Source organism: Erinaceus europaeus, chromosome 1 (genome assembly GCF_950295315.1).
Source record: "Erinaceus europaeus chromosome 1, mEriEur2.1, whole genome shotgun sequence".
Taxonomy (NCBI): Eukaryota; Metazoa; Chordata; class Mammalia; order Eulipotyphla; family Erinaceidae; genus Erinaceus; species Erinaceus europaeus.
Window position 1 is genome coordinate 120,032,597 of NC_080162.1, and position 25,867 is coordinate 120,058,463.

At 46.9% G+C, this 25,867-nt stretch overlaps 1 protein-coding gene across 1 annotated transcript; it reads right to left on the reverse strand.

The window, feature by feature from the left end:
• Positions 1 to 567: 567 nt before the first annotated feature.
• Positions 568 to 25,435, reverse strand: FAM83A (family with sequence similarity 83 member A). The gene is made up of 4 exons (XM_007520804.2): positions 24,471 to 25,435; positions 12,835 to 13,002; positions 11,805 to 11,929; positions 568 to 4,720 (listed from the first exon to the last, which is right to left on the reverse strand). Exons 1-4 carry the CDS (start codon positions 24,948 to 24,950, stop codon positions 4,186 to 4,188), a joined length of 1,308 nt encoding a protein of 435 aa, XP_007520866.1. The 5' UTR covers positions 24,951 to 25,435; the 3' UTR covers positions 568 to 4,185.
• Between the last annotated feature and the right edge of the window lie 432 nt (positions 25,436 to 25,867).

Genomic DNA, 25,867 nt, shown 5'->3' on the forward strand with positions numbered 1-25,867 from the left:
GGACAGGAAGCTGAGAACATGAGTGACAGCTTCTCTCTGGCCAGCAGCTTCTTGGACCAAGTCCAGAAGATGAAATGGGGAAGTAGCTTGTCTGGTGCTTTCATGAGAGAACAGCAGGGTACACAGGATGACAAGGGGAGCCCAGGTCAAGGTGAGGGCATGAAAAAGAGGGTGCAGAGGTCATCCTGTGTGTCTGAATGTTTGTCTCCTCCAAAAGGGCAAAATTCCTTAACTAATAAGATTTGTGGTACAGTGGGGTGTCTGTGGCACTTGGACCTTATTTTGTGGCTCTGGAACTTCATGCATGTATGTGACTTGACTGCTCTGGGCTGTGAAGATAACAGAGAGAAAGAGACAGAGATAGAGACAGAGAGAGACACCAAATCCCAGAAGCTTCTCTCCCTAGTGCCTTGGTACCTCCATACGGTGTGCCAGAGCTCAAACCTGGGCCACACACATGCCTAGTCAGCTCCCTCCCCAGTGAGGTGTCACCAGTCCCCATGACTGTTACTAAAGTCCCGAGGGTCCCAAAGATATGAGACCACACACCTGTGACAACAGCAGCCTTGTAATCAGTAATTACCACCAAATAGAATGATCTTTTAAAAAAATTACTATTGGCCTTTTTTAATGCAGAGAGGAAGATAAAAGGTGAGTTTCTATTGATTTATTTATTTACTTTTTTTAATTAGAGAGAGAGAGAACAGAGCACTGCTCAGCTTTAGATTATGGATGTGCTAGGGATTGAACCTGAAACCACAGAGCCTCGGGCATTCTTTTGCATAACCACTATGCTATTCCCCAGCCTCCAGAAGTTAGTTTCAGTGGGAATCAAGTGACAACTCCAGACCTTTTCCAGGAGAGAAGGCTGGGGAAGGAGCAGGGTTGCTGTCTAGCAATCAGTCCCTCCATTCAAGCCAATGATTAGCCTGCAGAGGGCTGCTGTGATCCCTCATCCTTGGTGTGCGATATGCCCTTGGCCATTGGTACTGCCCGCTTCTGCCCACACCTGAGCCCCCACCCCACAGCTGTCATGCTATTCCTCCCATTCTCGTGTGTTCTTCATGGCAGTTGTTCCCCTAAGTGTCACTTCCAGCTAACTTGAGCTCTCCAGCACCAACATGTATCTAGTTCCCTTTGCTCACTGCTGAAATGGTTCCTGGCGTGCACTAGCTGCTCCCCTGACCGTTGTTGAGCTGCACACTGGAGGAGAGACTCTACAGGTTTAAGGCCCCGGTGAGCAGGCCTGCCAAAGGAGGTGGAGTGTGATGCTAGCCTGGAGCAGAAGGAAACGTTGGGTAGAGAAGGATTGGAAACTTGGGTAACAACTTGTTTGGAGCTACTCTCTTCCCTGATCCAGCTTTCTGGTCCTTCTTCCAGCCATGACATCATCACCACCCTAGACAATAACTAGGATCCACCTGCATATCTATTTCAGGCTCAGGTGAAAAAAAAAAAAACTAGTATAGCCACAGGCCCTTTGGAATATAACTAAAATATGCCTACTAGCTATCTACAAAATGGAGGACCCCCCCCCCAACTCTTCATCTGCACTACTCCAGCCTTTAGGTCCATGATTGGTCAACAATTTGTTTGGCTTTGTATGTTAACTCTCTTTTCAACCATCAGGTTCCAGGTGCTAGCATGATGCCGACCAGACTTTCCTGGACAGACAACCCCACCAATGTGTCCTGGAGCTCCGCTTTTCCCATTAGGGAAAAAGAGAGACAGGCTGGGAGTATGGATCGACCTGTCAACGCCCATGTTCAGCGGGGAAGCAATTACAGAAGCCAGACCTTCCACCTTCTGCATCCCACAATGACCTCGGGTCCATACTCCCAGAGGGTTAAAGAATAGGAAAGCTATTGGGGCGGGGATGGGATACGGAGTTCTGGTGGTGGGAAATGTGTGGAGTTGTACCCCTCTTATCCTATGGTTTAGTTAATGTTTCCTTTTTATAAATAAAAAAATTTTTTAAAAAGAAAGGAAAAAAAAAAAAAAGAAGAACTTGTTTGGGCCTCAACTCTCCCTTGCCAAATGTGGAAAGCCACACCTTGTTCCTTGGTGGAAACTGTCTTGGGAGGAGATGCCAGTTGGAGTGCAGCCCCATGAAGGGATGGCCCAGCTGTGTGTCAGGGGACATATGGGCCCAGGAGATGGTTCATTCAGTAGAGCTCACACTTTATTCCCAGCCCCCACATGGCAGCACCACGATAGGGGAAGCTTTACAAGCATGGGAGTCGTACTCTGATTTTTATTTTTCTGTTTCTTCCTTTCTGATTCTCACCCTCTATTTAAAAAATAGTAATATTAGCCTGGGAGATAACCTAATGGTTATGCAAAAAAGACTTTCAGGGGGTTGGTGGTGGTGCACCTGGTTGAGTATACATGTTATAGTGTGCTAGGACCTGGGTTTAAGTCCCCGGTCCCCACCTGCAAGGGGACAGCTTCACAAGTGGTGAAGCAGGGCTTCAGGTGTCTCTTTGTCTCTCTCTCCCTCTCTATCTCCCCCTCCCCTCTGAGTTTATCTCTGTACAATAATAAATAAATGAAAATATTTTTTAAAAATCTATCAAAAAGTTGCAGGTGTAGTTCTTCAGCAATAACCCTGGATGGGACAAACAACATCATGTTTCAGTGGCATAAACAATAAAGGCTTAGGGCCAGGGAGATAGCATAATGGCTATGCAAGAAAACTTCTATGCCTGAGGCTCCAACATCCCAGGTTCAATTCCCCATACCACCAAAATCCTGAGCTGAGCAGTTGTATCCCTCCCCCTACCTCTTTCTCTCTTCTGTGTATCACCAGGGCCTCAGAATGCTCAATTTCACCATTCCAGGCCAACTTTCTTATTCAGATACAGCAAATCAGAGAAAGAGGGAGAGGGAAAGACCATGATGCCAAGTCTTCCCTGGTTGCTTGACACCCTCATGTATTACTCTCAAGCCTGGGTTGCACATATGGCAAGGCAAGCCTCTTACCTAGTAAGCTAACTCTCCAGTCTAAAGGCTCATTTCTTGTTTACACTGCTCATATAGTACAGAGCTGTGCAGGGCAATGGAGGCCATGCTCACCATAACCCTGTCAGAATCTGGGTTGCAGGGGGTACAGTATTTTGTTTTATTTATTTGAAGAAAGGGAAGTTGAGAGGGGAGGGAGAGGTAGAGAGGGAAAGAGGACACCTGCAGCCCCACTTCACCGGTTGTGAAGCTTCTCCAGTGCAGGAGGGGTGGAGGGCTTGAACCCAGATCCTTGTGCTTGGTGATGTGTACACTTAAGTAGGTTCAATGCCTCCTGGCCCTCTGGGGCTACAGTTTTGACTGGGACCCATACATCTTAAAGTGACAGGTTGTATAATATCATTCCTAATTCGGTGGGGTCAAGAATACCCTAGGGGCCAGGTGGTGGCATACCTGGTTGAGCACACATGTTACAATGCACAAAGACCCAGGTTCTAGCCCCCCAGTCCCCAGTTGCAGGGGGAAAGCTTTGTAATTGGTGAAGCAGTGATGCAGGTGTCTCTGTCTTTCTCTCTCTCTATTATCCCCTTCCATCTCAATTTCTGTCTGTCTCTATCCAATAAATAAAGTTAATAAAAAAATTAAAAATACCCTAGTATTATTGCACCTGTCCAGGGAGGAAGAGCTTCCCACTCCTTCCAGAAATATCCAGAATGTTCCCAGATCTTCTGCACCTCTCTCCCCTGAGTCTTTGGGGAGTGGATCATTACTGGACACTTGGGGTTTGGGGAAGCATAGCCCAGTGGTAGAGTATGTGCCTCACGTGCATGATTTCCAGAACTCATCCCTGGCACAACAACAACAAAAAAAAGCAAAAGGTCCTTACATTAGAGATTTAGGGAATTTCAATGATAAAGTATTAGCTTCCCTGTGAATGAAAAGAACTCTATTTTTATGATCTCATCCTCCACCTCCCTGCCCCCTGCCTCCCCATAACTTCTGGATTGTGCTACATAGGCCAGACTAGCATGAGGATCCCAGAGACAGATGCAGGTTGGTAGGTCTGCAGACATTCAAATGTAGGCAGTGCTTTTGCCCGAGTGTCTTTAGTGCGAACAGAAATCAGTTCAAAACTGTTAGTTGTTGAGGTGGGGTGCTCCGGCCAGAAACCCCATGCTTGTGGGGTGTTGGCCCTGAGGAGGGTATCTGTGGGCACAGAGTTTCTCAGAAGTGGGGAGCGACCTGTAGGAAGGTTCTCCAGGTGTGGGCAGCCCTGGGCACCAGGCCCAGCTGCTCCAGCTGCAGTCGTGTGGGCCTGTAGGCATCGAGGTTGTTGTACAGAGCAGGGGGGCCACTGTGGGGCCGCAGGGAGAAGTGGGGCTGTGGAGTCAGGGTCCCCCAAGAGCTGTGATAGATCTGAAACCTGGGCGGCAGAGGTGGGTTTAAGGCTGGGGTGCTAGTGGGACCCGAGGACACAGATAGACTGTGGTTATGGGGGTTACTCCCTGTGGAGGGGGTGCTGAAGGGATTGGAGGATGTGTGCTCGCTAGCTGAGCAGCTGCTACCACTCGGGCTGCCGGCCGGGGGGCTGGGGCCCTCTCTGGGCTGAAGGGGTGCCACCAGCCGGGGGGACTTGAGACCCATCACAGGCTTGGAGGAGGCATAGAGGTGGCGGAACTCCTCGTCAAACAGCTCCACTGCCTGGCCCGTGAACTTGGAGAGAATGCTTCTGTGCACGTGTCCGCAGAGCCAGGTGAAGCTGCGGGCAAAGAGGAGAGAGAGTGAGGGCTGGGGGGCAGGCCAGGCTGCAGGACCACTGCCATCCCGGTCAGCGTCCTCTAAGGGCGGGAGGGGGTAGTGTGAACTCACTGCCCCTCTGGTTCATTTCATCCCTTGAAAGAAAACATCACTCCTGTCACCAGTGACAAAACTGAAACTCGGAGACCAGAAAACAACAAAGTTGTCAGAGTGAGTGGCATGGGGTCAAGGAGGTGGAGAACATGAAGTCAGAGTGATGTTCTTTCTGGCCTTCTCCCTCTCTTTTCTTTCTTTCAAATGAATACATGCATGCATGAATGAATGAATGAACCAAGTCAGAGCAAATTCTGACCTTCAGCCTCCCTCCCCTGCTGAGATGGTCCTCCTTGTTGAAGGAGAAAGGGGCTGAGTGCCCATGGAGTCCTTGTGTCACCAGCTCTGTGCTCATATATGTGCTGTGGGGACACTCGCCTCTTGTAGCCAAGGAGGGATCGGGATCTGAAGAGGCAGTTGGAAAAAGTGGAGATTCCTTGGAAGACAGAAGCTGGATTTCCATGGGGATGTAAAGGGTTTTGTCTTCCTCATGAGGTGCCCCAAAGGGGGAGGATGGAAGAGAGAGTCCAGGGTTGGCCCAGGAACCAGAATGACACCTCCTAGGTGCTTCACCCTAACACCCATAGAGAACACACCACACAGTTGGAGCAGAAGCCTCACCCTCCTTCCACTCACAGGGTTTCAGTGAAAACAAAAGGCTGCAGGCATTGATGTGTTGTGTCTATGGTCTTATTTTCTCTCTCAGATGAGACACTCCTCACATCCTCTCCCAAAGCCCTTAAGAAAAGCTAGGTGATAGCACAGAAGACCCACCCACGGTGTAACCCTCGGTCCATCCTAAAGTACAACCAGGCGATGGGACAAGGTGGTCCGGAGGGGACAGGCCGCCTTGGGGAACAGTAACCCCCCATCAACAGTCTCAGCCACCAACCCTCCTCCCCTCCTCACCTCTACACACAAGTTTTGACACCAAAAAGTGGGGCCCAGCCTCCAGAAGCAGGGTGTGGTTCCTAGGAGGCTGGGGCAATCCTGAGAAGAACAAGAAACTTTGTTTAAACCTTACCTCCACCCAGAAGCTGCCTGCCCACCAGCAGAAAAGCAGCAGAAGTGACAGGGAAGGCAGCAGACATGGGCACATTGGCACGGGGCTACACTGAAAAATCACCCACTTGGGTTGTTTGAATCGGGTTGGATTAGGACAAGTGACTTGGACTTTGCTCGCTAAAACAGGCCTCAACTACCCACACCTAAAATGAGTCTTGACAACTTTTCAACTCTGCACACTGATGCCCCCATAGTTCCACACACACCCCTCCCCGTGTATGCCACACACCTTGCTCCCATGCATCATGGGACCTTTCAGGAGTTCTGCTTCTCACACCCCACATGTCCATGTGTCCTGCTTTCTACTGAGTTTTTTCAGCCACTCTCCCATTGATAGGCATTTGTGTTATTGTCACGTTTTTGTCTATTTGTTTTGTTTTGTTTTCTGCTGTGGACAGTGTTGCTGTGATTTTTAATTTTTCTTCCAGGGCTTTTTGTGCCTGTGCCATTTCACTACTCCCAATGAACTCTACTTGTACTTATTTATTGATTCATTTATTTTTCCCTTTCAGTATCAAATAGAGACAGAGAGGAGTGGTCTGGGAGGTGGCGCAGGGGATAAAGTCAAGGATGAACTCTCAAGCATGAGTGGTGCAGTGGATAAAAGTGACTTTGATCCCCCGCAGCACATGTACCAGAGTGATGTCTGGTTCTTTCTCTCTCTCTTCCTATCCCCCTCATTAATAAATAAGCAAAATATAAAAGAGAAAGAGAGGGAGAGTGAGAGAAGATGCCCTATCTCTTCTCCCCTGTGTGTGGTGCTCCAATGTGATTTCAGGGATTCGAATCTGGGTACTTGTTCATGGGAAAGTATTTGCTCTACTTGGTGAGTTATCTCCCCTTTATTTAATTTTTTCCCCTTTTATTGCACTAGTTTTCATTGTTTGTTGTTGTTATTATTGTTGTTGTCATTGCTGTCGTTTTTTGATAGGACAGAGAGAAATCAAGAGAGGAGGGGAAGACAGAAAGGGGGAGAGAAAGACAGACACCTGCAGATCTGCTTCACCACATGTGAAGCAACCCCCCTGCAGATGGGGAGCCGGGGGCTGGAATCAGGATACTTAATGCCAGTCCTTGAGCTTTGTGCCAAGTATGCTTAACCCACTGGGCTATCTCCTAGTCCATGTTAGTTATCTCCTGACCCTGCTGTGGCTGGTCTTAAACATCTGGGGCCAGGCGGCAGCACAGCGGGTTAAGCACACATGGCACTAGGACTGATATAAGGGCAAGGACTGGTATAAGGGTTCAAGCCCCTGGCTCCCCACCTGCCGGGAAGTCGCTTCACAAACAGGTTTGTAGGTATTTATCTTTTTCTCTCCCTCTCTGTCTTCCCTTCCTCTCTCAATTTCTCTCTGTCCTATCCAACAACAACATCAATGGAAATAATAACGACAACAACAAGGGCAACAAAAAATGGGGGGGAAATGGCCTCCAGGAGCGGTGGATTCGTGGTGCAGACACCAACCCCCAGCGATAATACTGGAGGCAAAAAAAAAAAAAAATTAAACATCTGTTCTACTACACCATGGGAGTGTACTTCTACTGCACTTCCTCATGGAAATGCTCCTAGAAGTGGACTTACTGGGCTGTAAAGTAGGTGACTATTTTAGTTTCAGGATAAAATGCCAAACTTTCAGTCCCTGTGCTGACTTGAAGTCCACTTGGCACTGTGTAAAAAGATCCTATAAACCCAACATTTTAAATCGTAAATTTTTTTGTTGTTGTTGAGAAGGTATGCAATGACAAGTAATCCTAGCCTTGATTTGCGATCTAATCACTCATAATGCTGGCTGCTTGTTTATGTGTTTTCCTGCTGAGCGCTGCGCACACTCCTCTCTCCCACCCACGTGCACATTGTGCGGGTTTGCTCCTGTGATAAGTAGGTGTTCCCGGTGGTTCCCATGCTAGTCATGCCAGGGCACCGTGGACCTGCTCCCATTAGTATATGACTTTTCACTTGCCTTGTCTTCTGATGAATCAAGGTTAACCGTCAAGTCTAGACACACACCCACCCACCAGCTGAACTCCTTTATGCTTTGAATCTATTGGGAGGTGATTTTTTTGGGTACATGAAGTATTATGTAGAAATCTGGCTTTCCATATGGAGGATCCCAGTTTTTCCTCAATCTTTACAACTCTGTCACTCCCTGTCACCTGTGGATCTGAGTTTGGATTTTTGTTCTTTTTCCATTTGTCAATTTGTCCCTCCTCCAGTGCCACATTGGTCTTAGTTGCTACAGCTCTGGGACAATTCTTGATTTCTGATAGGACAAGTCCACACTGCCTTTCTTCTTCAGACTTATCTTGCCTCTTCTTTGAGAAATACATTTTGTATCATGATCTATTCACATGTCCAAATGCATATATGACTACACAATTTTCAGGACATCTATTACTTCAGTGTTTGCTGGTTATTTTTAGTTTAGTTTTATTATTTTTTTAAGGGCTGGGGACTATCCACTAAATTGATTCTATACCCTGCTAGTGGATGGTGATTCGGTTTGAAAAACCTTGTTCTTCTGGTCACATATGAGATGACCAAGGCCAAATATAGCCTTTAATTCTTTGTTAATTCATTTATTTAATGAAATGAATATTTATAATCATGTGTGATATTCAGGCACTGTATTAACTTTACTTCATGTCAGGAATGTAATAGAGAAGAAGTAAGACCTGGGTTTATCTTACTCTCTATAAGAACTTTTTTTTAATTTGTTTTATTTTTGAGAGAGATGCAGACAGAGAGAGACATAGAAACACCAGAGCACTGCTCTGGCTTATGGTGGTATGGGGGATTGAACCTGGGACTTTGGAGCCTCAGGCATGAGAGTCTGTTTGCATAACCATTATGCTATCTCCCCCACCTATCTTATTGTCTGTAATCTCCACTAAAATGTCTACAGAAATGGGCCTGGTGGCACCACACCTGGTTGAGCGCACATGTTACCATGAACAAGGACCCAAGTTCGAGCCCCAGTTCCCACTTGAAGGGGGAAAGCTTCACAAGTAGTCTCTGTCTCTCCCTCTCTGTTTTTCCCCCTTCCATATCAGTTTCCTTCTGTCTCTATCCAATAAATAAATAAATACTTAAAACAAAAAAGTCTACAGAGAAAGTTTCTAAATATGTGAGGACACACATCACTAAAGATCTGAAAAGTATCACCTGCAAGATACAGAGCTAACAGCTCCAAGGCAGTGGGAATGAGTTCTCTAGCAAAGGCCGTGGGGCATGAATGATGGTCAGGGAAGACTAGAGACAGGTCACTGAGGACAGGCCACAGCACAGCGGAAGGGTAGGAGGAGTCCTGCTGAGACAGAGGAGTGTCCATTTCTTTCTTCCTTTTTTTAAAAAAAAAGTTTTAAATTATCTTTTATTTTTATTGGATAAAGACAGCCAGAAATTGAGAGGAAGGCGGAGATGGAGAGGGAAAGAGACAGAGACACCTGAAGCCCTGCTTCACTACTCGTGAAGATTTCCCTCTGCAGGTGGGGACCGTGGGCCCTGTGCATTGTAACATGTGCACTCAGCCAGGTGCACCACCACCCAGTCCCTCTTCTTTTTTTTTCCTTGGAGCAGTGAAAACATGGAAGGGGTTAGACATGGAAATGATTCGATACCTTTTTGTCCTACTGCATTTCCCCCACAACTTTGTACTCCTCAGCAAACCTTGGATTAAAGTGCTCAGGTTTGAATTGTTTCTCTAGGTCTTAATGCCCTTGTGAAGGTTCCCATGTCACATCACACACTAAATAAGTATGTATGCTTAGCACTTGCTAATCTCTCTTTGCCAGTCCAATGTAGGACCCCAGCCAGGAACCTAGGAAGGTAGTAGAAAAAGACTTTCCCCCTACTCCCTGTGTGGGTATGGGCTTTCTTTTGGGAATGGTGAAAGTATTCTGGAACTGTATAGTGGTGATGGTTGCAAGCATTGAGAATGTCATAAATGATACTGATTTTTTTATTGTTGTAGTTATTATTGTGGTTGTTACTGATGTTGTTGTTGGACAGGACAGAGAGAAATGGAGAGAGGAGAGGAAGACAGAGAGGGAGAGAGAAAGATAGACACCTGCAGACCTGCTTCACCACTTGTGCAGCATCTCCCCTGCAGGTGGGGAGCCAGGGGCTCCAACCGGGATCCTTATGCTGGTCCTTGCGCTTTGCATCACGTGCGCTTAATCCGAGTTTTTTTTTTTTGCCTCCAGGATTATTGCTGGGGCTCGGTGCCTGCACTACAAATCCACTGCTCCTCGCGGCCACTTTTCTCTTTTGTTGCCCTTGTTGTTGTTATTATTGTTGCCATTGCTGTTGTTGTTGTTGGATAGGACAGAGAGAAATTGAGAGAGGAGGGAAAGACAGAGAGGGGGAAAGATAGACACCTGCAGTCCAAAAAGGATGACAGAGGACCTAGTGGGGGCTGGGGGATCGAACCGGGATCCTTGCTCCAGTCCCTGTGCTTTGCACTATATGCACTTACCCACTGAGCTACAACCTGGCCTATTTATTTATTTATTTATTTATTTCCACCAGTGCTATCTCTAGAGTTTGGTGTCAGCACTACAAATACACTACTTCTATAGGCCATTTTTTCCTTTAAATTTTTATTTGATAGTACAGAAAGAAATTGAGAGAAGACAGGGAGATATAGGGGAGAGAAAGATAAACATCTACAGACCTGCTTCACAGTTTGTGAAGTGACCCCCTGCAAATGGAGAGAGGAGGCTGGAATCCTGATCCTTGTGCTTGGTAATATGTGTGCTTAACCGGGTATTCCACCACTCAGCCCCTCCTTTATTTTATTTATTTATATTTTTTTAAAGTCAATACCTTTATTTTATTTTTTCCCTTTTGTTGCCCTTGTTGTTTTATTGTTATTGTAGTTGTTATTGTTGTTGTTATTGATGTTGTTATTGTTGGATAGAACAGAAAGAAATGGAGAGAGGAGGGGAAGACAGAGAGGTGGATAGAAAGATAACACCTGCAGACCTGCTTCACCGCCTGTGAATCAACTCCCCTGCAGGTAGGGAGCTTGGGACTGGAACTGGGATCCTTACTCCATGCGCTGGTCCTTGCGCTTCCGGCCACATGCACTTAACCCACTGTGCTACCTCCCGACCTCTTCCTTTATTTTATTTTTTAAGATTTATGGATGATATGAAATTTTACCTCTTAAGGAGCAATAGTCCTGTGAAACATTTAAAAAGAAAAAGGATTTATTTATTTATTTATTTATATTTTATTTATTTATAAAGAAGGAGAGGCAAAACCAGAGCACTATTCTGGCAAATGGGATGCTGGGGATTGAACTTGGGACCTCACAGTAAAAAAAAAAAAAAAAAAAAAGATTTATTTATATGCAGAAGAGGGAAAAAGAGAGAGAGGGAGAAAGTTAGAGAGGTAGAGAAGTATGGTGGGAGGGAGAGAGAGAATATCACTCTGGCACTGGGGATGGAACTTGGAACCTCGTGATTAATTCTAAAGCCAGTGCACCATCTCCCGGGCTGCTGAACTATATATGCTTTTAAATCAGTGGACACTCTGCTATTTGAATTATATCTCAATAAATCTGTTACATTTAGATACTTGGAAATAAAACGGACATGCACACATACAACAAAACAAAGTGCATGATGTTGCAACCATGCCTGAAAGATGTGAGGAGAGAAAAAGAAGGCTCTACATCCTATGGTAATATGAAGTAAAACTGAGGCAGATAGCTGGTGGTGCCTCTTTATCCTAAAGTCCTCCCCCAAGAGACCCAGGTTTCCTGATGTTGCCCAGCCTGGTCCTGCTTCCTGCTTTCCCTGTGCAGAAGCCCAGCTCTGGGGAGAAAGCAGTGGCCGGGCTGCTAGTGCATGAGCTCCCAAGCAGGTGGCTCGCTGCGTGGTTCTGTCTTTGGACTCCAGAAAGTCCGTCCACCTGTACTCACCTGTATGATCCAGACAAGACGTATCTCCAGTCTGAAATGATAAACTTCTCTTGGATTTGACCGGCGAACTTTCGGCCTGATTTGGCACAGTACACCTCCCCTTCCACACTCCGAATGGAAATGTTCTGTGGCAAAGCAGGTCAAGGTGTCATCCATTAGTCTTGTACTTACAGAAGTACATTTACATAGGAAAAGGTATGGGAGGATCATCACCAAGATATAGACGGGACTTACGTTATCTCTGGTTGGTGAGATGATAGGCCATCAAAACAAATTCATAAAATTTCTTTTTTCTTGACTGAATTTTCTAAAATTAACTCAGGACAGGGAAGAATGCACAGTGGTGATGCTAGAAGGCTTTCATGATTCAGGCTCCTAGGCCCTGGTTCAATCTCAGCCAGACCTGAGCAGTGCTCTAGTAGGAAAAAAAAGGAGGAGAAGAAGGAGAAGGAGAAGGAGAAGGAGAAGGAGAAGGAGAAGGAGAAGGAGAAGGAGAAGGAAAGAAAGGAAGGAAGGAAGGAAGGAAGGAAGGAAGGAAGGAAGGAAGGAAGGAGAAGAAAAGGGAGTGGTTGGGGAAATAGTTCAACTAGTAGAGCATTGGACTCTCATGCCTGAGGTTCCTGGCTCAATTCTCAGTACTGTAGGTATTGGAATGATACTCTGGTTTGTCTCTATCTCTCCTCTCTGCTTCATGTAAAACTTTTATATGCAATAAGTAAAATAAATGTTTTTCAAAAAAGAAGAGATGGGAGAGTTTAAACAAATCCTAAAATAAAGGCAATACAGGGGCCTAATACCCATGAAGCCTTCAGCCTAAGGCTTTTGAATAACAGACATCTCATAAACCCAGCTGGTGTTTGGTGACCTGACTTACTGGCCCAGACCTCAATGAGTCCCTGATTCTCCTGATTTACCCTGGGCTTGGTCTGTGAGGCCATTGAGACAGGTGACATCTATTACCACAGCAAGCCTGTCCCCACCTGATGAATGAGCTCAAATTACCTTTCAGACTCTCACTGGAGGCCCCTACCTTGAGGTGACCATCTGCGATCTGGACTTTGTCACACATCTCCTGGAACAGCTTCACTCCTCCCTGGTCTAGGAGCACGCAGACGAACACCCCACGCTTGTTGGCTGCCTCTAGTATGTCGCAGAAGATCTCCACATCTGTGAATACATCCATCAGGATGGCCAGGACCTGGGTCAGGTCAGAAAGTCCATCACCAGAAAGGTCAGGGATAAGTGACGCCTACTTTCAGCCTAACTCCCTATATCCTAGAGGGCCTGGGAGAGCCTTCCCTATTGGTGCTGTACTGGAGTAGAAAGAGCAGGGATGGTCTGACAGAGCAGGATTCAAGTGAGGGAAAAGAAGAGCTGGAAGAAGCTCCTGCCTCTATCCTGACTTCCCCACACATCTCTGGAAGGAGATGGAGATAGAGGAAGGAAATAAGAGCTGAGAGAAGAGAGGGGATCTTCAGATTGTTTCCCACTTCCCAGACTACTTATGTTCTTTGGATAGATTACTAGGAAAGGAATTGTATCACAGGGTAGGTCCATTTCTATTTCTCTGAGAGATCTTCAGATTGTTTCTCATGGGACAAAGCTAATTATCTCCACCACTAATACCAACATCTGTTTTTTTTTTTTTTTTTTTGCCTCCAGGGTTATCGCTAGGGCTCACTGACAGCACTACGAATCCAGTGCTCCTGGCAGCCTTTTTTCTTCTCTCTTTTTTTTTTTTCTCCTCCAGGGTTATTGCTGGGCTCGGTGCCTGCACCATGAATCCACCGCTCCTGGAGGCCATTTTTCCCCCCTTTTGTTGCCCTAGTTGTTGCAGCCTCGTTGCGGTTATTATTGCCATTGTTGACGTTGCTTTGTTGTTGGATAGGACAGAGAGAAATGGAGAGAGGAGGGGAAGACAGAGAGAGAGGGGGAGAGAAAGATAGACACCTGCAGACCTGCTTCACCGCCTGTGAAGCAACTCCCCTGCAGGTGGGGAGCCGGGGGCTCGAACCGGGATCCTTACGCCGGTCCCTGAGCTTTGAGCCACGGGCGCTTAACCCACTGCGCCACCGCCCGACCCCCTTTTCTTCTCTTTTTAAATTTGATAGGTCAGAGAGAAATGAAAGAGGAAGGGGAGATGGGGGGGGGGGGAAGATAGACACCTACAGACCTGCTTCACAGCTTGACCACAGCCTTGTCAATACAGAAGTGAGTGTCTATATATACTTAACCTAGTGACATTGATGGCAGCTGTTGTCCTCTCTCTTTGCTAAAAGATTGTCTTATCCTATCCAAGGTAGTGAGAAAAGTGACAATTCTCTCACCCCTAGAGATCTTTAAATCCTCGTAGTTCTTTACAGTATTGGTCACATGGTGGCCAGGGACACAAACCCAGGTCCTCTGACATGGTATAGTGAGCTAGTTTGGTTCTGAGACACCTTACTTCTGGCATGATTTAGTGTTACTCGTGCAGAGAAAGGAAGAAGGAGAGAGAAGTTTCCAGTAGAGGAGGAAGCTTGCTTGCTAAATCCCCTACAGATTGCTCTCAGGACTATTTCTATAGTCTCAGAAAAGATTGAGTTATTCAAAGATATAGGTTATAACTATTGATATTTGTGTGCTAGTTTCTAATAAAAACTTTAATGTCTATTAAATATCAGAAAAGAAATATTATTACTTTACATTTTTGAAGATTTTATTTATTTATTATTATTTAATTTATTTCCCCTTTTGTTGCCCTTGCTGTTTTTTATTGTTGTTGTAGTTATTATTGTTGTTGTTATTGATGTCATTGTTAGATAAGACAGAGAGAAATGGAGAGACGAGGTGAAGACCGAGAGGGGGAGAGAAAGACAGACACCTGCAGACCTGCTTCACCACCTGTGAAGCGATTCTACTGCAGATGGGGTGCTGGGGGCTTGAACCAGGATCTTTATGCCGGTCCTTGTGCTTCGTGCCACCTGCGCTTAACCCACTATGCTACCACCCGACTTCCTTTATTTATTTATTTTTTATTTGCAATATAAGGAGAGAGAAAACCAAAGCATTACTCTGGCACATGTGACGCTAGGGACTTAACTCTAGATTTTATGCTTGAGAGTCTAACTCTTTGTTCACTGTGCTACAGCCCAGCAATTAGAGACAGTATTACCTACTTAAAGCAGAACTACATGGAGACATAATTAATATTTTGATGGTAGTTAGGTGGTGGTACAAATAGTTGAGCACACACATTATCATGTGCAAGGAACTGGATTAAGCCCCCATCTCCACCTGCAGGGGAAAAGCTTTAAGATTGGTGAAGCAGGGCTGCAGGTGTTTCTCTTTGTGCCTTTCTCTGTCTTCTTTCCCCATTTTTCTCAGTCTCTGTCAAAAGAAGAGAAAAGAAAAGGAGAATGAATGAATGTAGGGCTGGGTGGTGGCACACTTGGTTGAGCGCACATGTTACAATGTGCTAGGACCCGGGTTCAAGCCCCCGGTTGCCACCTGCAGGGGGAAAGCTTTGTGAGTGGTAAAGCAGAGTTGTAGGTGTGTCTCTTTCTCTTTCCCTCTCTCTCCTTCCCTCTCAATTTCTGGCTGTCTCTATCCAATAAATAAAGATAATGAAATTTTTTAAAAAAGAATGGAAGAAAAAAAAAGGCCTGGAGCAATGGATTCATTGTGCAGGCACTTAGCCCCAGCAATAACCCCGGTAGCAATTAAAAAAAATGTTCTGAAGAAAAATAACTCCATCTTCTAAAATAATCACAACAAAATGTTGTGAGTAGAATGGTGTTGTTTTACAGTCTAGCAGATCTCAGTGGTTTCTGCTGAGCAGAAGTCAGCTGGCCTCTTGCCTGTTTCTGCAGCATCTGTGGTGTGTGGTGTGTGGTGTGTGGTGGGGGTGGGAGGATATGGAGATGATGCAGCCTACAGACAGGTGATGGGGTGGGGGCTTACAGACCTCCTGAAGGGAACAAGACCCTCAGGGACCCTTGGCCACACTTGGAGAATGTGTTGAACAAGTTTGTGTTTTCTGTTCTTTGAGATGGAGACTGACTGCCTTTCTGGGGCTAATTCCTAGGCAGTGCAAACTGAGCAATGGGGGCCCAAGTCCTGCCTTACTTACTGTCTACATGCCAAGCCAATATACCCCTGCTCTGAACTACCTCAGGAACAGTGGTGTGAACCCCACAGCTCCTCCTGTAACCTGGAGCTGCTGAATTATTCAGACTCTTGGGTCCTTAACTGCTTACTCTGCCTGGCCAGGCCTTCAGTGCAAAAGCTCCAACAAGGGCAACAAAAGGGAATAAATAAATATTAAAAATATTAAAAAAAAAAAAAAAAGCTCTAGCAAGGCTTGGGCCGTTGCTTTCTCTTTTCTCTTGCCTTCTGCCTGATGCTGCTGCTTTCTATGTGGCCCTGGACAGACCTGCTGTCTTCAGCTTCTAGGAAACTATAAGTAAAACTACTTTTGTGACAGTCATTTCTGTGTCTGTGTGACTCGCAGAACCTGATGAAAACAACCCTAGGCACATTAGAGAACAGAGAACTAATTGGCTCAGAGCTGGGTGGTGGCGCACCTGGTTGGGCACACGTTACACTGTGAAAGAATCCAGGTACAAGCCCCCGGTCCCCACCTGTAGGGGCAAAGCTTTGCAAGTGGTGAAACAGTATTGCAAGTCTCTCTCTAACTCTCTCCCCCTCAATCGCTCCCTTCCCTATCAATTTCTGGCTGTCTCTTTCCAATAAATAAGCAAATAAATATATATTTTCCCTTTTGTTGACCTTGTTGTCTTTTTATTGTTGTTGTAGTTATTGTTGTTGTCGTCGTTGTTAGATAGGACAGAGAGAAATGGAGAGAGGAGGGAAAGACAGAAAAGGTGAGAGAAAGATAGTCACCTGTAGACTTGCTTCACTGCCTGTGAAGCGACTCCCCTGCAGGTGGGGAGCCGGGGACTCGAACCAGGATCCTTACTCTGGTCTTTGCACTTCGTGCCATGTGCGCTTAACCCACTGTGCTACCGCCCGACTCCCTGTAAATAAATATTTTATTAAAAAAGAGAGAAAGAACTGGCTCTCTCTCTCTCTCTCTCTCTCTCTCCTTCCCTCCCTCTTTCTCTCTTGCTCATTCACTCTTACTGTTTTTTCTTTGATCACTGTCTGAGTTTCACTGCTGTGAGCTAATTTTTCCAGAAAGAGTCAAACAGAGAAAGACAACACAGTATCAAAGCTTCCTCCAGTGCAGCCAGGGTCTCATGAATGGCAAAGCAGACACACTGTTCAGGTGAGCTATTCTCACTAGTCTCTTGAGCTCCAACTGTTAAGGCCTCACTATTCCTGGCTTCGAATCCTTGTCCAATCCTTGTCCCCTGCCTCCACCTCTCCTGGAGACCCCATCTTCCAAAGCTTTGTCCCATTAGATAGATGTGGGTATCTCCCTGCCTCTATACCTACAGGGCTGTGACACCTCCTGCCCTTGGCATTGATGCTTTTGAGGCTAGAATTCCTTTCTCTTTCCTCTCTGCCTGGCAAACTCTTACTCAGCCTTTGAGACTCAAATCAGGGGCCACCTAGTCTGGGAATCCTGCCTTAGTCACTCTTCCCTCCACTTCCAGGCACAGAGGATTGCTCAAGCTGTACATTCCACCCACCAATCTGCTCTTCTTCCTCCTCTAAGGACTGCAGTAGCAGAAACATGCTCAAGGAGAGGGGTCGCCTCCTGTTCTGCTCTGCCATCTGGCCAGGATGACAAAATTTCTGGTACCATGATGGATCCCTGATCAGTCTTCACAGTGTCCTGCCATCAGAGGGAGGACTAGAAGGACTATAGTTCTTCTTTCTATCTGGGTGCACAAAAGGACGATTCAACAAAGACCTGTGAACACCCACTTCTTCCTCCCAAAGCTGCAGGGGCAAGAATGAAGCCCAAAGAAAGGTACCTGCGATTCTCTCTTTCACCTTGGCCCAGGGAGATAGATCACTTGGATGGTATGCACTTTGCCATGTATGTATGAGATCCAGGTTTGAACCTGATCTTTACCACATTGAAAGAAGTCTTGATGGGGCCTGGGTGACCACATATGTTACAATGCTCAAGGACCCAGGTTCGAGCCCCCAGTCCCCACCTGCGGGGGGAAAGCTTTGCAAGTGGTGAAGCAGTGTTGCAGGTGTCTGTCTGACTCTGTCTCTCTTTATCACCACCTATGGACTTCTGGCTGTCTCTATCCAATAAATAAATACAGATGATCAAAAAATAATAATTATAGGGAGTTGGGCGGTAGCGCAGTGGGTTAAGCGCACGGGGCGCTAAGCGCAAGGGCCGGTGTAAGGATCCTGGTTCGAGCCCCCGGCTCCCCACCTGCAGGAGGTCGCTTCACAAGCGGTGAAGCAGGTCTGCAGGTGTCTGTCTTTCTCACCCCCTCTCTGCCTTCCCCTCCTCTCTCCATTTCTCTCTGTCCTATCCAACAACAACAACAGCTATGACAACAATAACAACTACAACAAGCACAACAAGGGTAACAAAATGGGGAAAAAAATAGCCTCCAGGAGGAGTGGATTTGTAGTGCAGGCACTGAGCCCCAGCAATAACCCTGGAGGCAAAATAATAATAATAATAATAATAATAATAAGTCTTGGTGCTGTGATCTCTTTCACTCCCTCTCTGCTGCTATTAAAAAAAAAATTCTCTCTTGCCTCCAGAATCATTTACTTTGTTACACTTATCATTATTTTATTTATTTATTTTACCAGAGCACTGCTCAGCTCTGGCTTATGGTGGTGCAGGGGACTGAACCTGAGACCTTGAGACCTTGGACCTCATGTATAAGAATCTCTTTGTGGGAGCCAGGCGGTAGCACAGCGGGTTAAGCACACATGGTGCCACATGCAAGGACTGGCAGTAAGAATCCCGGTTCGAGCCCCCGGCTCCCCATCTGAAGGGAAGCCACTTCACAGGCAATGAAGCAGGTCTGCAGGTGTCTATCTTTCTCTCCCCATCTCTGTCTTCCCCTCCTCTCTCCATTTCTCTCTGTCCTATCCAAAAACGACAACATCAGTAACAACAACAATAATAACTACAACAATAAAACAATAAGGGCAACAAAAGGAAATAAATGAATATTTTTTTTAAAAGAATCTCTTTCTATAACCATTGTGCTGTCTACCTCTCCTTACTTTGTTATATTTAAGCCCTAAAAGAGGAACATGCTGATATTGAAGCCTTTTTTAAAAAATATTTATTTAATTTATTTATTCCCTTTTGTTGCCCTTGTTGTTTTATTGTTGTAGTTATTATTGTTGTTGCCGTTGTTGGATAGGACAGAGAGAAATGGAGAGAGGAGGGGAAGACAGAGAGGAGGAGAGAAAGATAGACACCTGCAGACCTGCTTTACCGCCTGTGAAGCGACTCCCCTGCAGGTGGGGAGCCGGGGTTCGAACCAGGATCCTTATGCCGGTCCTTGTGCTTTGCGCCACCTGCGCTTAACCTGCTGCGCTACAGCCCGACTCCCTGAAGCCTTTTTTTTTTTAAATGTCTGATTCTATGTAAAATCTTAGGCTGCATGTGGTCAGGGAAGTCGTGGAGGCCCTGGAAAATGAATCAGCCTTTGACAGACGGAGCTGCTGAGGGTATTTCATGTTTCCGTGACTGACCCTCACTAGGAATGAACAGATGGGCCCAGGCAAGAAGCTAGAGAGCAACATTACCTGCAGATAAGTGCCTTGACCTCCCCAGGCCTTAGATGCTCTGCTGGGTTGAGGCTCCTTCCAGCTCCAAGAACCTGGTCCTAAATCTACTGGCCTCTGTGTCTCTGAACTCCTCCTAGGAGTGATGACCAGTGTGTGTGTGTGTGTGTGTGTGTGTGTGTGTGTGTGTGTATGTGTGTGTTGGCAGTAGGGGGGTGGGGGGTTCTCAACACAGCTGGAAGGGTGGGTGAAACTCCCTGGAAAGAAGCCAAGTTGGGGCTTGTGAAATATAACCCTGAGCTGTCTTTGACTCCTTTGCTGCTCCCCACTCATCAAGGCCTCCTTCCCTTTACCTCTGTGGCCGTGAAGCCCTTTGCTCCATCACTTGTTGGTATGCTTCTAAATTCTGCTTCTAAGACCCCTTCTGTTTCATTGGTTTAATCCCCCCTGCTTAAATTAACACTGTATTCTATTTACATACCACTGTTAACTAAGCACTACCCTGCCTGCAGGGAATTGGTTTAATCCTCACTGTTTTGCACGCTTTTTCCTTCTCCCCACCCCCTATACTACTACATCCTCCTCGGACCTGACTCTTCTGCCTCAGGATATATAAGGACAAGATTGTGATTAGAGATAGCTTAGATTGCGCTGCATTCCACATGAATAAAGACTGAACTGCGTACCACTCAGCCATGAGTCCCTGGTCGTCTCTCTCTCCTGCTCATGAAGCTAGCCCGACAATCACTAAAACCTGTCAGGACTTTAAGAAGACACTTAAAATAGCTGGGGAGGTGAGCCAGTAGGTAGAATGCATTCTTGGCATGCATGAGATCCCAGGTTCAATTACATGTCTGGCATGTGACAGAAAGGTGCTCTGATCTCTCACTCTCATAAAATAAACAATAAAACTTAAAAAAAAAATTTTAAACCAGAGCACTGATCAGCTTTGGCTTATGGTGGTGCTGGGAATTGAACCTGGGACATCGGAGCCTCAGGTATGATAGTCTGTTTGCATAACCATTGTGCTATCTTCCCCTGCCCAGTAATAAAACTCTAAATAGAAAAAAATGACTTTGGAAATGGCAGAGTGGCTAACGTACTGGACTTGCAGGCATGAGGTCCTGGGTTCAGTTGCCAGTATCAAATGTGCCAGAGAGATACTTTCTTTGGTCCTCTCTCTCTTCACAACAAATACACAAACATATAAACAGTGCCCTGGGAGAAGGCACAATGACTAGAGCACTGGATTTATAAGCATGAGATCTCAAATTTAATCCCTGGCATTACATGTATCAAAGTGATGTTCTAATTCATTCCCCTCGCTCTCTTATTAATAAGGATTTAAAAAAAAAACTTAAAAAAGGAGGCACTGAAAAACCAGATCTGGGCTGGCAAAATAGCTCACCTGGACAGTGCACTTGCTTCATCATGCTTGTAATTCAGTTCAAGCCTAGCCCTCAACACAGTGGAGGATGTTTCCATTTTTTTTTTTTTTGGGGGGGAGGTGTCTCTCTCTCCCCACTCCTTCTGAAAAACTTAATTTAATCTGGGGCCTCAGCAGCAACAACAACAAATTAGGTTTTACCATTTTAAAAGAATTTCCGGGGCCCTGGCAGTAGCACAGTGGGTTAAGTGTACATAGGGCAAAGCACAAGGACTGGGTCAAGGATCCCGGTTTGAGCCCCTGGCTTCCCACCTGCAGCGGGGGGGGGGGGGGGGGGGGGGAGGGGTCACTTTACAAGTGATGAAGCAGGTCTGCAGGTGTCTATCTTTCTCTCCCCCTCGATGTCTTCCCCTCCATTCTCAATATCTCTCTGTCCTATCCAACAAAAACAGCAATAACAACAAAATGGGAAAATGGCCTCTAGGAGCAGTGGATTCGTAGTGCAGGCACCGAGCCCCAATGATAACCCTGGAGGCAAATAAATAAATAAATAAATAAGTCAATAAATAAATAATTTCCCACTTCTTTTAGCAAATTAGAGACCTAACCCTGTGGGTGCTGACTTCTGACTGACCCTTTGAGAGAGTCCTTTTTGCTGCAATCTCTACTACTCCCTCCTGTGTTCTTGCCTGTCAGACCTCTGGTGGCAGTTTGTCATAACTCCTTGCTTTAACACATAGCACATGTGTACGTGCTCACTCATCCGCAGATAAGAGGCATGGATACATCCATGCAGATGTCTGGAGGGGCTGGAGGTAGAGCTGGATCTCCAGTTACAGACTGTCTATGGAAACAGGCTGTGTTCCTTCTCCTTAGAGCCTTCAGTGGCTCCCAATTGCTCACAGTGGGAAAAATCAACCTGGCTCACAGCCCTTGCAGCACCTTGTCTACCTCCTGCTATTCAGTGTGGGGTGACATGCAGATTTTCTTTTTCTTTTTTTTTTTTGCCCTAGTTGTTGTCATTATTATTGCTGTTGCTGTTGTTGGATAGGACAGAAAGAAATCGAGAGAGAAGGGGAGACAGAGAGGGGGAGAGAAAGACAGACACCTGCAGACCTGCTTCACTCACTTGTGAAGTGATCCTGCAGGTGGGGAGCTGGGGGGCTTGAACCGGGATCCTTTTGCTGGTCCTTGAGCTTTGCACCATGTATGTTTAACCGGCTGTGCTACCACCCAACTCCCTTTTTCTTTTCTTTTCTGCCCTCAAGTTATCACTAGGGCTCAGTGCCTGCACTACGAATCCACTGCTCCTGGTGGCTCATTTTTCCATTTTGTTGTTGTTGCATAGGAGAGAGAGAAATCAAGAGAGGAGGGGAAGATAGAGATGGGGAGAGAAAGATAGACACCTGCTGGTGGGGAGTGGGGGCTCCAACCAGGATCCTTGTGCAGTCCTTGTGCTTTGTACTATGTGTGCTTAACCCAGTGCACCGTCACCTGACCCCTGACCTGCAGATTTTCAACCTCCATTCTCCCTCTTCAGATATTTGAAATGCCCCTCTGTTTGGGCAATCATCTTCCTGATTGTCAACTGACTGATGACTGCTCCTTCTCAGCACTTCAGTCCCTTTCTCAAGAATTGGTTCCTGAATCCCCTGGGCTAGCTGAAGACCTCACCTCTGTGTTGTAAATGCAGGCAACATGCTACCAGGGTGCATACTTGCCTGTGCTCTCTTTTAGGCTTGTCTGCCCGCAGATGACCAGGCTGCTAGCTGACCCCACCAGTAATCAGACAGAAGACAAGGCAGGCTACCGGGAAGGGACAGAGTTTGATCTGTAATATAGAAACAGTGCACCACACATTGGAAATGTCATAATAAGCCCTTTTGTGGACTTCTTTAGGACTGTACCCTCACTATGAAGTAGCATGGTAGGGTCTATCCCACTCTCTGAAAGGAGGCTGGGTCATCCTACTCTGCCGCTTGAGGAAGACTGTTCCGAAGTGAGTGCAGCCTAGAATGTTCCTCAGTCTGACAGGGACTTGGAGGTTGTACAGGCTTCTGTGCTAAATAGGAATAGATATGGGCCACAGGTTAGATCGATGTGGTAAACAGTTCATTGCATTTATATATTTTCTTCAAATTTAGAGCAACTCTCTGCCCTAATCCTGCTTCCTAGTTCTACTCTCAACTCTGACACTATCTTTCCAGACAGTATTTCTAGTCTGTCCTCATGTTTGCTATCAAGCTCAAGCAAAGATTACTAAGATATAGCCTCCTAGGAACATACCTAAAATATGTTTCATAGCTTCTTCCCACCTAAAGACCCTTAATTTCATCTGCTTTATTCCAACTTTATGGTTCCTGTTTATTAAATATTTTGTCCTGCTTCATATCTTATTACCTTTCAAACACCAAGTTCCAGATGCTGCTATGATTCCATCCTGACCTCTCTGGGCAGACAACCCCACCAATGTATCTTGGAACTCCACTTGCCCAAAGTCCTACCCCATGAGGGAAAATTAGAAACAGACTAGGGGTATGGATTGACCTACCAACACTCATGTCCAGTGGAGAAGCAATTACAGAAGCCAGAACTCCCACCATATGCACCCCAAAAATAATTCGAGTCCATAATCCCAGAGGGATAAACCATAGGGAAAATAAACCAGAGGGCTCTGTACCCCAATTCCACCAGGACCCTAAGTGTTGGTCACCAGAAATTTTGTTTTTTTATTCTATCAATGAGAGGGAAGCAAATCTGGAAAACACCAGATGAAGCCAAACACGGTTTCACTTATCTGAGAAGAGGAGAAAAGGAAAGACACTTGGAAGTAGTAATAAGTGTAGGAGTGAGCTGAAAAGGAAGTGAAGGCAGGACCATTGAAAAAACAGGGAAAAAAATACATGTACATAGATAGTTACAGAATCAGCCCATACCAGTGACCTTGGAATACAGAGCTCTCCTGCAAGAGGGAAGCTTCACAAGCAGTGAAGCAGTGCTACAGATCTTTCTCTCTAATGCTTTTCAATTTATTTATTGCATATAAACTGAGATAAATCAGCAGGGAAGGGGGAAATAGAGATGGAGAGATAAAGGGAGAGACCTGCAGCCCTGTTGCACTGATAGTGAAGCTTCCTCCATGTAGATGGAAGGCAGGGGCTTGAATCTGGGTCCTTGTGCATTGTAACATGCACTCAACCAAGTGTGCCACCTCCTAGGCCCCATCTCTCCTTCTTAATATCGCTGTTTCTATCCAATAAAATAAAAAAAAAAAAAAAAAGTCCAGCAGGCATTGTGGAGTAGTGCAGGCAGGAAGGCAGGAAGCTGCAGTGAAACCCCGAAGGCAATAGACAAATGCTATACTGCCACAGGAGACTGGGCAGTGTGGTTTGGATGGGAGAGGCTGTAGGAATTATATTGATGGATCGTGGTGCTCTAGACTCAGACTGTGACAGGAGGGACCAGTGAGTCGGCAACCCAGGGACTGGCTCAGAGAATAACAGCCCTGACTCCAGTCTGAGCCCCAAGCTTCTAGACTCCATCCTGCTCCCTCCTTGTCTAGACCCCCTCCCTGCCCCAGCCCCACAGACACAGGCCTTGCTGCTTGCTACCTGGCTGGTCCTGGTGATGCAGCGTCGGACAAGGTCTCGGATGTTGTTGTGCTTGTCTGTCTGGAAGTACACAGTGGCGCTGGACTTGTCCTTCAGGTAGGGCTTGTTGGCAGAGGCCCAGGTGTGCAGCAGGGTGGGCTCAGGGCCCTCTGAGGTGGCGGGGAAATAGGTGCCTGACTGCAGAGAGCAGGAGTCCAGGCCCTTGGAGCCCATCTCTGCCCCTCCCAGGGTCTCAGGGGCACATGGGGGCTCCTTGGCCTGGATCTGGATGTACTGGGTCTCCTCCGAGGACAGGAAGTCCACCTCGCCTTCCTGGTGGAGGGTCTGCCAGTAGGCCTTGGGACCCCCATCCAGTAGGGCATCAGTGGCCAGCCTAGCGCTCTCGTTGTCGCTGAAGTCAGCCCTGGCTGGCCGCACCCAGTGGCTCTTGACATCTTCCAGGCGCCTCCGGATCTTGCCCAAGTGCCTTGACCGGCTCATGCTGCCCTGTCCCTGTTCCTGACTGGCAGGGGGTGCCAGCGCTTGAGCTCTGGCTGATGTGAGGAGCAAGGAGGCCTCGAGAGAGAAGCTCCCAGGATTAGTGTGTACTCAGCCTCTGGGTTGACCTGCCACTGCTCGCATCCGCTCTGAGGCTGTGATCTGCCACTGTCTTGAGTGATGCTTCCCAGGGATATCATCTGCAGCTTGAAGTGGCTTATCTCAGAGTGACACTCGCCCTGCCCATAGGCTAGGAGGGCTGGCCCAATCACGCCTTTGGCACACTCCACCCTGGGAGATTTCCTCTCCTCCCAGCCAGGGGGAGGCCCAGGCGAGCCTGCTTTCTCACGGGTTGTACCTCTCTCTCAGAGCCCCATTGCCACCGAGCAGTCTTCCTGCACTGTCCTCTTGGTGACTCAGTCTCCCATCCCCCATCAGGTGCTTCTCAGGTCAGATGCCACTGGTTCAAAGACAAGGATATGACTACGAAGGACAGAAGGGTGCTGTCCCTGAGACTCACTGGCCTCGCCCATGTGGAGGGGGTGGGCTGGCTGCTGGCCAGGCAGAGGTGTTCACTAGGCCCTCCTCCTTTCTCTTAGGAACGCCCCAAGTTCCAGGCTCTCCTCAGGCTTTAAAAAAGCCTCTTGTCTCCTAGCTCCCTCCCATACTGTGTTTGTCACTTCTGTGTTTGAACAGAACCCCCAGAAAGGTTTCAGTTCTAGGGCCAGTGCCGAGTCTGGGAGTGGAGGCAGCCTGCATATAGTCTTGGGAAGAGGCTGCCACTGTCTGGGCCCCCTGACCATTGGGAGGGGTCTTTTCCCAGTGGTGGAGGGTCAGGGGTGCACAGATGGGGTTCAAGTATAACTCCCCAGGGGAAAATTCTGAGCAAGTCACAGGTGGCTTCAATTCTGTGGCCTGCG

Coding starts and splice junctions, on each gene's coding strand:
- FAM83A (XM_007520804.2), bottom strand. CDS start 24,950: ATGAGCCGGTCAAGGCACTTGGGCAAGATCCGGAGGCGCCTGGAAGAT. Junction 13,003..24,470: donor GCATCACCAGGACCAGCCAG/GTAGCAAGCAGC, acceptor GACCTGACCCAG/GTCCTGGCCATCCTGATGGA. Junction 11,930..12,834: donor TCGCAGATGGTCACCTCAAG/GTAGGGGCCTCC, acceptor GCTTTGCCACAG/AACATTTCCATTCGGAGTGT.